This window comes from Barbus barbus, assembly GCF_936440315.1.
Source record: "Barbus barbus genome assembly, chromosome: 43".
NCBI classification, from domain to species: Eukaryota; Metazoa; Chordata; class Actinopteri; order Cypriniformes; family Cyprinidae; genus Barbus; species Barbus barbus.
Window position 1 is genome coordinate 26,068,629 of NC_136721.1, and position 13,690 is coordinate 26,082,318.

The 13,690-nt window shown below is 38.8% G+C and overlaps 1 protein-coding gene across 1 annotated transcript; it reads right to left on the reverse strand.

Annotated features, from left to right (window-relative positions):
• Positions 1–4,124: 4,124 nt before the first annotated feature.
• On the reverse strand, positions 4,125–10,712 carry klf4 (Kruppel like factor 4). The gene is made up of 5 exons (XM_079404446.1): positions 10,523–10,712; positions 10,280–10,403; positions 7,031–7,823; positions 5,114–5,278; positions 4,125–4,726 (listed from the first exon to the last, which is right to left on the reverse strand). The coding sequence occupies exons 1-5, from the start codon at positions 10,525–10,527 to the stop codon at positions 4,551–4,553; spliced, it is 1,263 nt and encodes a 420-aa protein (XP_079260572.1). The 5' UTR covers positions 10,528–10,712; the 3' UTR covers positions 4,125–4,550.
• Between the last annotated feature and the right edge of the window lie 2,978 nt (positions 10,713–13,690).

A 13,690-nucleotide genomic window follows, 5' to 3' on the forward strand; every position in this document is an offset into this window, starting at 1 on the left:
ATTATCTGTTCTTTTGTTTTACTGAGGAGATAGATTATTATTATAGTATTTTATAGTAAATACTATAGTGTTTTTGAACCATATTATAGTAAAGTACTTGAATTAATTTGTTGTAATTCTATAGTTGCTGTGGTAATATAACTATAGTAATATAAACTAATTACCCAGTACTGTACTAAGTTTTCTACAACTATAGGGTATATTATTCTACAATACACTAGTTTACTGTAGTAAAAACTTTCAGTTCACTGTAGTTAATATTACAGTGTGCTGTAGCATTCATTAAAGTGTTGTAAATACTATAATATATACAGTATAATACACGTTACTATAAATACTATATTATTTTTACACACCAGACTTAAAAGACCCTGGCTAGGCACTTAATGTCTTAAAATCCTGAAATATACAATATTCAGAAAGTTATGAGAAGAAATTGACAATTTAACATTTAGGTGTTGTGGTGTTTGTTTACAACAATAAACAAACAAATACTGGTACCACTTTAATCGGTGAGGTAAGCATTAGGAGTGTGATGTTTTACAGCATTTTTTTTTTATGTGTTTTTAGGGTAATCGTATGTAAATTTTCCCGCAAATGTCTGGTTCAAACAGCGCAAGACCAAAATTAGCGCGGGCGCGGGAGTCTGACAGGAACGGCGGGAAATGACCCTTCACTACAAATCCGTTATATCAAGACATTTTTTTACTAAGGTAAGGTAAATAAAGTGATCGATAACGACGTTAAGATTTGCGTTACGTACAGGTAAGTCAAAATATATTACTCATTATCAAAATGTTAGACCAAAATAGACCGAGCGGTACTGATTAGCTAGGCCTAGAAACGCTAGCGAGCTAATAATTGATTTAAGAAATATTCGGTCATTTATGTCTCTAGTTCTTGATATCCCTCAATATTCACTGTCTGCAATACATTTAGCTCACGTACTTTAAACGCCTTTGCAAAATCATACTTTCACATTTGTTTCTTAGCCTTAAGTTTTTATATCTATATATTTTCGTAACAGTGCAACATTGTGTGCATCAAATCTCAACAAAAATGTACTTTATATTTGTTAAAATAATATAGCATTAAAATATAGATAGGCCTAAGTGTATTTTTTAACACAATTTTAATTTTGATTAAGCACTTTTTATTATTAGCTAGTAAACGACACATTCTGAACAATTATAGTTTGGAGCGGTGTATTAGTGTTAGTTAGTAAACTACACTCGAAGACAAAAGAGTAAAAATAGGGCACAGTCCATGTTAACATGAAGAACTTCTGTATTGATTTTTCACAAGTTTTTTGTTGTTGTTTGTTTTTTTCCTGCATTTTAAATTTGCGTTGTATTTTGGGTTACAGGGTTATAATGGAAAATAGATGTCCTGGAAAATTACTTACCTTTTCCATTTTTCTTAGTGTACTAACTGATAAACAATCGTAGGTAAAAGCTACAAACGAGGTGTATCATAAATGAACAGTTATTAAATTATTATTAAATTGAACAATTGCAAATAACAGGAAACAATACAAGTGATGTGTGTGCAAAAGTTGCCAAATAAATTTAAAAAATAGCAAAACTTGTTGCTAGGTGCTTTTGGAAGATAATGTTGCTAGGGTAGTCTGCAAAGTTACAAAATTTTGCAACAAAATTGCTAAGTTGTCAACACTGATTGGTGTGTGTTTAAGGTTTATCCTCCAGTGGGCGCTGTTGACCGTATATTGAGACACTCATATAACATTTACCTGTCGGCATTCAGAGATCAACAAATATATACTTTATTATTACTTTCCTTCAACATGTTGATGAGAGAGTGGCTCTAATTAACTCATAAAAACAGCACATCAGCAAGTTAGGGACTGATAACAGGAACATTTGGCTTATCTTCAAAAATCTGAAAGCATGCTAATAAAGATAATTCTGAATGATATCCAGTGTACTTGGACACACGTCTCTGTTGCACAGCTCATAATGTTGTGTTACAGGTGAAGAGAAGACAGCGTTCAGTCTGTTCATGTAATACAGGTAAAAAGAAGCAACTTCTGAATGTTTTTGAACAGGGAATGCCATCTGATTTGTATTAGCACGGTGTAAGGCAGCTGTAAATTATGTATATTTACAGTATGCATAAAAAGTAGTTCATTCTATAGTTTCACTGAGTTATGCATGAAAGAGATTTAATAGATCAGTTTAGTTTAAAACTGGTATAAAACTTAGATCTAGAGATTCCCATTGAATTGTTGAAATATTTGAGTCAAACTCTACTTTCTTTTTATAAAAAATCAATATATATATAAAAAAAATACTCATAGCCTGGGAAAGCATGTCTAAAATCTCATACAATGATTTACCAGTGAATCATATTTTTCATTGAGCGGTATTATTTTTAACGCTGATGCACAATGACAAATATTAAGCTAGGTCACTTAATGCATGTAGCGAAAGAACATCAGACTGAATCTAATTCTATAGAGGAATGAATAAGAAAGTGTACAGTCTTTAATCACACCTGCTTCTAAACAGATGGCAATTAGCAGTTTAGGACTGCAGAAAAACCTGATCCTGCCTGAATGAAGCTTAATCCATGCAGATGTTCGGACATGTTGTAAAACACGCAAGCTAATAGAACAATTGATGAAATCACACATTATTTATAAATAGTTTACCAAATAAAAAAAAGTCAATTCACATTTTATATTTTATTTTTATTACTGGATTGCATTCATACATAAAATACAAAAACCTTAATGAAAAAAGTATTTACAAATGTACAAAACTTAAGATTATATTACACAAATCTGACTATAAACAAAAAGCTTTGTTCAGAGTTATTTTTTTTTTCTTATAGAAAAATATGAGTGTCTTACATATCAAAATTATTGCACCTTGCAACCACAGTGCAGTTTAGATTGCCATCACCAAGGAGAGGTCATGCGTTCGCCCCCAAGTCTCACAGACTTCAATTAAAATCCACTTTTATCTTTGGTACCTAACTGAATACACCTGGCTATACTCCGCACCATCTTGTAACACACTTATAAATTATTCTGTACCTGAAATTAATGGCTTTTTAAAAAAACAATCCATAAGATGGATCAGTGTTTTGAGGATCGCGTGATGGAATGTAGGTCGATTAAAGGCCTCTTTAATACATATATTCTAATGTTTCCATTTATTATCCCTGATATTCATATATTTCCAGTCTTGTGTTTGGCACTTGGCATCTCCAAGTTTTGTCGGTAAGTAGACGCACGTTCCAGTATTGTCCCAGTGTGCATGAAACGGACAGGGAATCGCCAGCATGTTGAAGACAACGACAAAAAGGGAAAAATGACGGCGGCCGAGAGAGCTCAATGCGCTGCAACTTCAGAAAGCACATGCAAATAGAAAAAGCACCTGCACATTAAGAAGACATCTTCATCAGTTTGACAGCACATGTGCTGCAAATACTCGCAACTATATACAGAAATACAGAAACTCGCATGTAGCATAAACCACAACAAAATTACCTCAACAAAATTAAAATGTACTTTGTTATATATTTATTAGTCTTGTCAAACAATTAATCGAGATTAATCCAAAATAAGTTTGTGTTTACATAATATATGTATGTGTACTGTGTTTATTTATTATGTATATATACATACATACAGAATATATTTTGAAAATATTTACATGTACATACATTTATATAATATTTTATATTATATTTAAATTAGTTCTGTCAAACGATAAATCGCGATTAATCGCATCCAAAATAAAGGTTTTTGTTTACATAATATATGAGTGTGTACTGTGTATATTTATGTATATATGAATACACACACATGCATGTATATATTTAAGATGTTATGTTTATATATTTAAAATATTTTTATATAATATCAATTATATGAATATAAATATATACATGGAAATATTTGTAAAATATATACTGAATGTGTGTGTATTTTTATATATATATATATATATATATATATATATATATATATATATATATATATATATATACACACAATAAATATACACGTATATTATGTAAACAAAAAACATTTATTTTGGATGCAATTAATCAATTGCTTGACAACACTAATATAAATATATTTCATATATAAACAACATTTTTCTTAAATATATGCAAGCATGTGTTTGTATTTATATATACATAATACATGAGTGTGTACTATGTATATTTATTATGTAAACATGCGTTTACATTAATCGCGATGACGGCGCTAATATTTATATTTGCAGCACATTTCTGTTTTTTGTTTGTGTTGTGAGTATTTGCAGCGCCTGTGTTGTCAAATTGATGATGTTTTCTTAATTTGCAGGTGTATTTCTATTTGCATGTGTTTTTTCATTTGCAGCGCGTTGAGCTCTCTCAGCCGCCCTTTAAAAAAAAAAAAAAAAGGCCCAACCCTGATGCTGTGGAGAACACAGCTTGTCATGGAGCGCTAGTTTTGTTGACTCTTGTTCAAAGGCAACATGTGGTTTGCTAGTCCACAAGTATCTTCACTTTTTTGGAGGGTCTTCCAGTCTCGGTTATAGATGCCGTTTCATGTGCAGCGCGAGATGATCCGATCGGGAAAAGGCTCTGTCGCATTTCTGGCACTGAAACGGCCGATGGCCCGTGTGCTTCCTATAATGCCTTGTGAGCTCGTCTGAACGGGCGAATTTCCAGCCACATCCCTCCCAGTCACAGTGATATGGCTTTTCTCCTAAACACACAGACACACGCAACAGTTAGCAATTCACCCCGAGGACTCAACGAGAACAATCAAGCACACTTTGGTCACATTAGAGAAAGTCGTTAGAGAGGGAGACAACTATTCAAATGTGGCTCATCCCTGCATTGATTGAATAGAAGGGGAAGTCGGACAGGCTTGTGGTTTTATTTCAACAGGGATCAGTATCAACCTGCTGTCTGAATAGCAGATCAAACCACCTGCCAACTGTACTCTGACTGCATACGTCTCTAGTCGCTCGCAGACAATGCGCTTGGCAGTTGCAGTGCTGTGTTAGGGCGTGTGAGATTGATATTAAAGCACATGCTCACTACAGATAAAGGGCCCGCTCAGATGCCATCGCATGCTACAAACACTGACCTGTGTGAGTCCTGTGGTGGGCTTTGAGATGGGAGCTCTTGGTATACGTTTTGCCACAGCCTGCGTAGTCGCACATGTGCGTCGCTATCCGCTTCCTCGGCCAGGAGCGCCGACCCCGCTTGGGCTTGGACTCTTCAGGCAAGCACTCGGCTGGAGAAATCAGCTCTGCCGAAGAGTAAAGAGCCCGTAGCGTTAGTGTCACTGAGGCAGAAATGAATGCTTTACGTTCACAAATTCAACAAATGACTCTACGAGTTATCTTTAAAGGGGTCATGGACTGAGAAACTAAAATTCCCTTGATCTTTTGACATGTAAGAGGTCATTGTACTATAAAAACATCCTGTAAGTTTCAGAACTCATAACTTTCTCGTTAGTCTAAAAACAGCTTATATTGTAGGCATTCTGCCAAAACAACTGTTGTTCTACTCAATGATGTAATAGTGTGGATAAACACCACCTCCACAGAAGATCATCAACGCATGCTTCTACAGCACTGCCTGTTTCGCCCCACCCACCGATTATACATTGCTGCCTGTTTCGCCTCGCCCACGATTATACATCACTGCCTGTTTAGCCCCGCCCACGATTATACATCACTGCCCGTTTAGCCCCACTCACCGACTCTACAGCACTGCCTGTTTCGCCCCGCCCACGATTATACATCACTGCCTGTTTAGCCCCGCCCACGATTATACATCACTGCCCGTTTAGCCCCACTCACCGACTCTACAGCACTGCCTGTTTCGCCCCGCCCACGATTATACATCACTGCCTGTTTAGCCCCGCCCACGATTATACATCACTGCCCGTTTAGCCCCACTCACCGACTCTACAGCACTGCCTGTTTAGCCCCGCCCACCGATTATACATTGCTACCTATTTCGCCCCGCCCACCGATTCTACAGCACTGCCTGTTTAGCCCTGCCCACCACCTCAACAGCACTGCCTGTTTAGCCCCGCCTACCGATTATACATTGCTGCCTGTTTCGCCCCGCCCACCGATTCTACAGTACTGCCTGTTTAGCCCCACCCACCACCTCAACAGCATTGCCTGTTTAGCCCCGCCCACCAATTATACATTGCTGCCTCTTTCGCCCCGCCCACCGATTCTACAGCACTGCCTGTTTAGCTCCGCCCACCGATTCTACAGCACTGCCTGATTAGCCCCACCCACGATTATACATCAGTGCCTGTTTAGCCACGCCCACCGATTCACGCATGTAGTGTAATAACAAAAGAGGCGAATGCAGCTGTACGCAGAAACCAAACGATAAAGATGCTCTAAAGACAACAAGATGCTGTGCAGTTCCAAGTTGTGGAAAAACAGTGATTGTGTTTCCTTCTTTCTGATCCCAACGTTTAATGAAGATCCAGACCACATCAGTAAGAACTCTGTCATTTTACCACAAATTAATTTACATACAGGGCACAATTCAATGCGGAATTTTCAGAAAGATTGAAACTAAAAGATGCTGTCGACTATATTGGATCCGACAGTATTGTCGCAACTCACAAGTGAGTAACTGTTTTCATTACTATTGCTATTACTATTCGTCACCTATTGCTTTGTCTCTACTTACACATCGTTTGATATGTATTGAGCTATTTATGCATTTTTGACCTAAATCACAGCAGCGTCCATCTATGAGGAATGGAACACACAACTATTAGCCAATCATAGCAGTGGGCATTTACTTCCGAGTCTACAATCCGCCAAGCCTATTCAAACAGCGTTCTGATGGGGGTGTTTAAAAAGAGGACAGAAAATAGCCTATTACTTCAAAATGATGTTTCTTGATGTAGAAATCTTAATAACATTATAAGTGGACCTCGGTACAAAATAAAAACAGGCAGCTCATGACCCCTTTAAAAGTAAGGTAAGGTATAACATAAATGAAAATTTGAGTTGTGACTGACCTTGGTACTGCATTGACTGGGCGGGAGGCTGTGGAAAGCCAGAATAACCCGGCGAGGGGTGATATCCTGGGGCCAGGGAGATCGGAGGGGGCCCCAGAACCTGAGCTTGAGGATGCTCGTCCGGAGACAGAGAGGAAGTGGAAGAGCGACTGGGCCCCATGGCCCCTCGGGCCGTGCTGAAACCGTTAGGCTTCAGCAGTGGTCTCTGGCCAACTCCTAGCCGTGAGTTCACCCCCAGATGGAGATCCATCGGTCGGGTGATGGTGCAAGGGCTAGGAGGCTCATGCTCCTGCTTTATAGGACATGCAAGGAGGAAGGAGGAAGAGTCCAACATTGAGCCTCCCTTACTAAGCCCTTGACCGTAATCGGTCATGTCCATGGTGGTCTTCACCACAAACTTTCCGTGGAGGCTCGTGGGCTGAAGATATGCAGGATCCAGTTCAGGCCTCATCAATTCTGCGACAAAACCTCCCGAGGGAGATACGTCGCTGATGTCTAGGTTGTTGTACAACATGCTGGACTCTTGGCCCTGAGGAGAGGGCATCGGATAGGAGTAAGAGGTAGGGGAAGGCGGAAGAGTTCTGGAGGAACTGGCCACTGAGGCCTCCTGCTGTTGTTGTTGTTGTTGTTGTTGTAGAATGCTGTTCGACAGGATAAAATCATAGTCCAACTGGTCCAGCTCTTCTGGTTCCTTCTTGGTCATTGTGTAAGGGACGTCCTGGTCATTGCAGGTCCCACCTGTAGACATGCAGGGGCGTTTCAGGTAAGACATCTCCTCCTTCCATCTCTTATTCTAAACACACAGAGACATGCAGAAGAAAGAGAGAACAAGACAAGATAAGTCTCTCAAAGACATGCTCATCAAAAGTGTGTCAAGATCAATATTTACTCTACTGAAAAACTCCCCACAAATGAAGAGTTCAGATGCAAAAACCATCTGAAATTTTCATCTAAAATGAACATTTTTATCAGGCTCCTATATTTAGGTTCATTGCATAGAAGGTAATTGCATAGAAAAGTACGTATACTTTGCCATTAGAGTAAAATTACTGAACCTAAACAGGAACCTGATAAAAAATGTTCATTATATGAACTTTTCAGATGGCACTTAGAGGCTTTTGCATCTGAACTCTTCAAATAGACACCATCACAAAATGTGTAATGGTTTTACTGGACTTGTATTGGTTTTAATGGAAACTGTAATGGACTCTGTAGGTTTCTACTGGTAATCAGTCACCTATTGGTGCTTGTTAAAACTACTAAATCCTAATGGAATATGTGCCAAAACACACTACGGAAAACCATTTCTTAATGGTTTTAATAGTTAAAAGTTTATTGATTGTATTGGTATTCGTAGTGGAAACCATTAGAATTTCTGTAATGGTTTCTATTGTTGACATGTTGATTTCAAATAAAATGCGACCTTGTTCTTGTCTTCAACACAAATTATTTCTAGATACAACTTGGCCTCATTATGAATTATTAAAAGACACTGTCATCCTGCATTGTTTTTATGTTTCCAACTAGTGCCAGAAAGAGAGTGCACACTGCTAAATGTATTTTGTAATCATTGCATGGTAAAGAATTTTACATATTTGTGTCCCTGGAGCACAAAAGCAGTCATGAGCAGTCAAGATTTTTAGTTAGTATTGGGCAATATTCCTCTTCGGTAGCACATTCTTCATGTGGTGTTCCTCAAGGATCAACTCTGGCGCCGTTATTGTTCTCGCTGTACATGTTACCCATTGGTTCAATCTTTAGGAAATTCGATGTGTCATATCATTGCTATGCCGATGATACTCAGCTTTACATACCATTTAAGCGCAATGACAAGTCTGCTTTACACCAATTTACTGCTTGTCTCCATGAATTGAAAGCATGGCTCACTAATAATTTTCTGCATTTGAATGACGATAAAACTCAAATTATTCTGTTTAGGCCCAATGAGAAAACCGATCTGAGCACCGTTGACTTGGGTTCCCTCTCCTCGTATTACTCCTCTGAGGTCAAGGATCCGGGATTCATACTGGACAGCGACCTAAAGCTGAATAAACAAATCAATTCTACTGTGAGTGCCATTTTTTACCATCTGCGAAGATTAGCACAAGTCAAACCCTTCCTGAGTAGGAGGAGTTTTGAGATTATAATTCATGCTTTTATTTCTTCGCGACTCGATTACTGTAACTCGTTATATTATGGGCTACCTGCGGCAGCTATTCATCGTTTGCAACTGGTTCAAAATGCGGCTGCTCGTTTGCTCACAGGCAGTCGCAGAAGTAATCACATCACACCTATCTTGCGTTCATTGCACTGGTTACCGGTTAGCTGTCGTATTCAATTTAAAATTCTGCTATTTGTGTACAAAGCTCTAAACAACCTTGCTCCTTCATATCTTTCTGAGTTGATTGTTGTACACACAGCTTAGGTCACAGACTAAGCAACTGCTTTTGGTTCCTAGAACTAGATTGAAATGTAGGGGTGATAGAGCTTTCGCTGTTGCTGGCCCCAAGCTATAGAACAACTTGCCTTTGACTATCAGAACAGCTTCTTCAGTGACTGAGTTTAAACGTCTTTTAAAGACCTATCTTTTTTCTCATGCTTTTAATGTTTTTTGGATGATGTGTTTATCTATTGTGTGATGGGTCAATGTGACTGTGTACAGCACTTTGGTAAACTAAGGTTGTTTTAAAGTGCTTTATAAATAAATTTGAAATTGAAATGAGTAGCACAGGTGTATTTGTAGCAATAGCCAACAATACATTGTATGGATCAAAATTATCCATTTTTCTTTTATGACAAAAATCATTAGTATATTAAGATCATGTTCAATGAAGATATTTTGAAATTTCTGAAACTTTTGTAAATTTTTGATTAGTAACATGCATTGCTAAGAACTTCATTTGAACAACTTTAAAGATGATTTTCTCAATAATTAGATTTTTTTGCTCCCTCAGATTCCAGATTTTCTAATAGTTGTATCTCAGACAAATATTGTCCGATCCTAACAAACCATACATCAATGGAAATATTATTTATTCAGCTTTCAGCTTTTTTTTTTAAATCTTAATTTTAAAAAACTGACCCATTATGACTGGTTTTGTGGTCCAGGGTCACAATAGTGAACGGTTCACGCCTCTGCCGCGGCAGCGCTGCTGGAGGAATAACTACGAGCCGATGACATAATCTGAAACAGCGGCGAATGTGCGCGGTAACGGGTCGGTGACCGATCATCACCTGTTTGATACTCACTAAACTGGCAGTTCCAGGTCCCGTCATTGCCTTGCGCTTCACATCTGCGTCGCTCGCAAAGGTGGAAATAGACGGCAAAAGCGTCCCGCTCAGTGCCATGCTATCAAACTCACTCGGTGGCTGCCTGCAATTGAAAAAGCGCAACAAAAAAAATAATCCTTTAGTCACGCTGGTCTGGGGAACCTGTCGGACACATCAAAGCCAAAAGAAAAAGTGATGAAAATCTCCAAGTGCAAAACGCACCTCATGAGTTCCAGTCGCGTCCAGTCAATCCTTGATAGGAGTCTTTATTATAGTCGTTAATACTGCGAGCGCGGCGCAAAGAGCGCATCAAACGCGTCCCCGTGTCATGCTCACGGAACCGGCCATAAAAACCAGCTTCGGCTCGGTTTCGTTACGGCGACTCTCGGGATTCCCTGTATCTCCGCGCGAGCTCTCCGGTGTCTGGACTGGAGTGATTCGTCAGATGCGCGCAGGGCTTTCCTCGCCTAGTTCTTAAACCCCGGACACGCCTCTCGTTGCACGGCAACCGCAAAAATACACCTCGTGACGTCTTCAGGAGGGAGGAGGGATCAAAAAAATCTGGCACCGGGCCGGTATTTTGTATCCACACAAACATGTGCATGTTAGCAACCGAGATCAACAGGGTCGAGTAAGAAAACCACGGGTGAAAAGTCACGGTTTGTTTTTCTCTTCTATCGAACACGAAGTATTGGGGCACAAAAGTAGTATTATTGCGCGCGTGCTTCCAGCGACACCTGTTATTGAGGAGTTTGAACACCGTGTTCGCAACCGAGAGCTGCTCCCACACACAGTCCTGACTCTGAGGCGTGTCTGTAATTAACGCTAATTATTTCTTATACCTAAGGCACAGGACAAAGGCAGGCAGAAATGTGTAGGATTTCTTTGTGTTGAGAAGCCTTGCCTCTCATTCATTCATTCAGTAGGTGTTCATCACCTGATCACGTGTATTATTACTACGGTCTTTTGCTGGAGACAGCTGCGTTACTTGTGTGTCAGCATGTTCACTTCTGTGTTGTTTTTTGAGTTATTTTAATAACTTTTGCATTGTCAGTTTGCAATTTTTATTTGATGTATGAAAATAAATAGGCATAAAAAATAAATGCTTTCTAAGGGTTTGAATCAGGCCGCAAATGCACTTCTAACTCTGGAAGCCATTTCTGCCACAGAATTAATACATACACACACACATACACACACACATATATATATATATATATATATATATATATATATATATATATATATATATATATATATAACTCAGTATTGCGAGGAGGGAAAAAAGTCAGAATTGTCAGATAAGAAGTCACAATTACCTTTTTAATTATTATTTTTTATTCCATAGGAGAAACAGGCCTCCATATCTAACTCTTGTAAAACAGCCACAAAGCATAGCCATTCTGATATGTCATTTCATGGAGTGTTTACTTGTGTTTCTGTCGCTCCATTAACTCTTCTTTTCCTCATAAGCAATATGAACAGTTCAAGTTGGATAATTTTTCACAGCCCTAAATTTTTAATCCTATATCATTTTGTTTTAATAAAACATTTTTAGTGCTGTGATGAGCCATTAGGTTAGTGCTGTGTATTAAGAGCATAAACTCGTTTCTGTATCAGAGGATTTGCCTCCGCAGTGTCTACAATCATCTTTGTATGGTGAGCAAACACCAGCTCTGGGACCATCCTGGTACATCAGGATCTTGTTCGTTTGGCTCTGTCAACAGCAGGCCGTCATTTAGCCACAGAATACACTGAACGTAGCCCTTTAACACACAGATGCACGCACACACACATTCTCACGCTCAGACTGTCCCACACTACTTGTTCCTATATTATAATTAGATGATTAATGTAGCTTGGATAGATGAGTATGTTGATCTGCTGCTGTTTTCTTGCAGTGCATCTAGATTCTTTTGTGTGTAATGTTCAGGATGTCTTTTATTTAGTGAAAAATGACATTTTGATTATCCGGTCTGAGCATAGAGATATACTTGATTCTTTGTTTTTATGACAAAAAAACTATTTTGGTTAAGAGAAACTCTTGATGTTTTAACAGGTGTGTGTTTTATCTAGATGCTTGTTGTTTATTTTCCCTTCCTTGCAAAGATACGATGTCACTCTCAGTTTCGGTATGTAAAACTAAGTTGCTTTTTTTTTTTTGAAAGCCCAATATAAGAACGTGACGAAAAAGAATGGAATTAGAAATTAGCTGATGTTTTATAATGGCATATTGATGGTTATATGAGGACTTTTACTCCTTTTTATGCAAATGCCACACTTTCCAGGGGCAATAACAACAGGAATGGTTTGGAATACCCTCACTTTACATAGTGTTAACTTTCTGATATGATGACTTATGAGTTACAATCAAAAGTTGATTGTCTTACTGCTGTGTACCTGTGGGAAAATCTCTATATCCAGGAATCAGAATGCAAATTAGATATTTAAATAAACAGGTGAATTTGCATATGGTGGAGTGTAAAGATTAATTTCCACGATACTGTAGCGAGTGGGTTAAATTATCATCAATGAATGAACAGTTGCTACCAGAACAAAATCCTGTTCTTAAACATAGGTTTTGTTCGGTGCTTACTGGGCAGTTTCTCAGTTTGTGTATTTGACTTGCTGATGGGATTGTTAAAGCTTCAGTCAGTTTAATGTTTGGGTATATAAAGATCTTCACAGCCGAAGGTCAGGTGTAATTCTATAGAAGCCATTGAACTGTACAAACTGAGACTTAAACGGGTGAACACTTTGAGAGTTGGGAATAGTGCAATTTAATGGTAGATTAAAAGAAAGCCGCCAAGATAAACACCGTTTAAGGAGAAACAGAACAAGAAGTCAGAGCCATTAGATGAGTTTCCTTAAGTGCAAAGCACAATGGACTCTGTGTGTACAGTATGTATAGAGCTGTGTGCGTTTTTATTTTATATTTGAAAAAGTAAACAAGATGCAAGTTTCACAGTTGCATGTCCAGAATTTCTGCCATTATAATAGCAAGGGTGGGCTAAACGCCATGTTCTTTGATACAGATTCCACAGCATGTTTAAGCTGAGTTTAGACAGTTGCATCAACTCATCCAATCTGCCAAATAAAGAGGGAAATGAATTAGGAAGGAGCAGGCGAGCTCCTGTCGCGAGGCAGTCTGCGCCGCCTCTGAGTTTGAAGGGATTCCTCCTCGGCCTTAAATATGCTGGTTATTTTTAACCCAGCGTGTAAGAGCGGCCCAGCGCCTCCCACTCGCTAACAATGTTCCCTTCAGCCAGCAGAGGAAGTGGACAGGAGCCACGCTTCCTGGTCACATGACGCAGTGGCCCAGTCACAGAAATACGACAGAGGGCGAGATCCAGGCTCGAAGCCCAGGTCTCTGCGAGTGGATTTAACCCC

What these genes read in the sequence shown, in the direction of transcription:
- klf4 (XM_079404446.1), bottom strand. An exon ending in GACCTGGAACTGCCAGTTTA is followed by an intron (nt 7,824 to 10,279) that starts GTGAGTATCAAA and finishes CTGTGTGTTTAG; the next exon opens with AATAAGAGATGGAAGGAGGA. An exon ending in CCAGTCAATGCAGTACCAAG is followed by an intron (nt 5,279 to 7,030) that starts GTCAGTCACAAC and finishes ACTCTTCGGCAG; the next exon opens with AGCTGATTTCTCCAGCCGAG.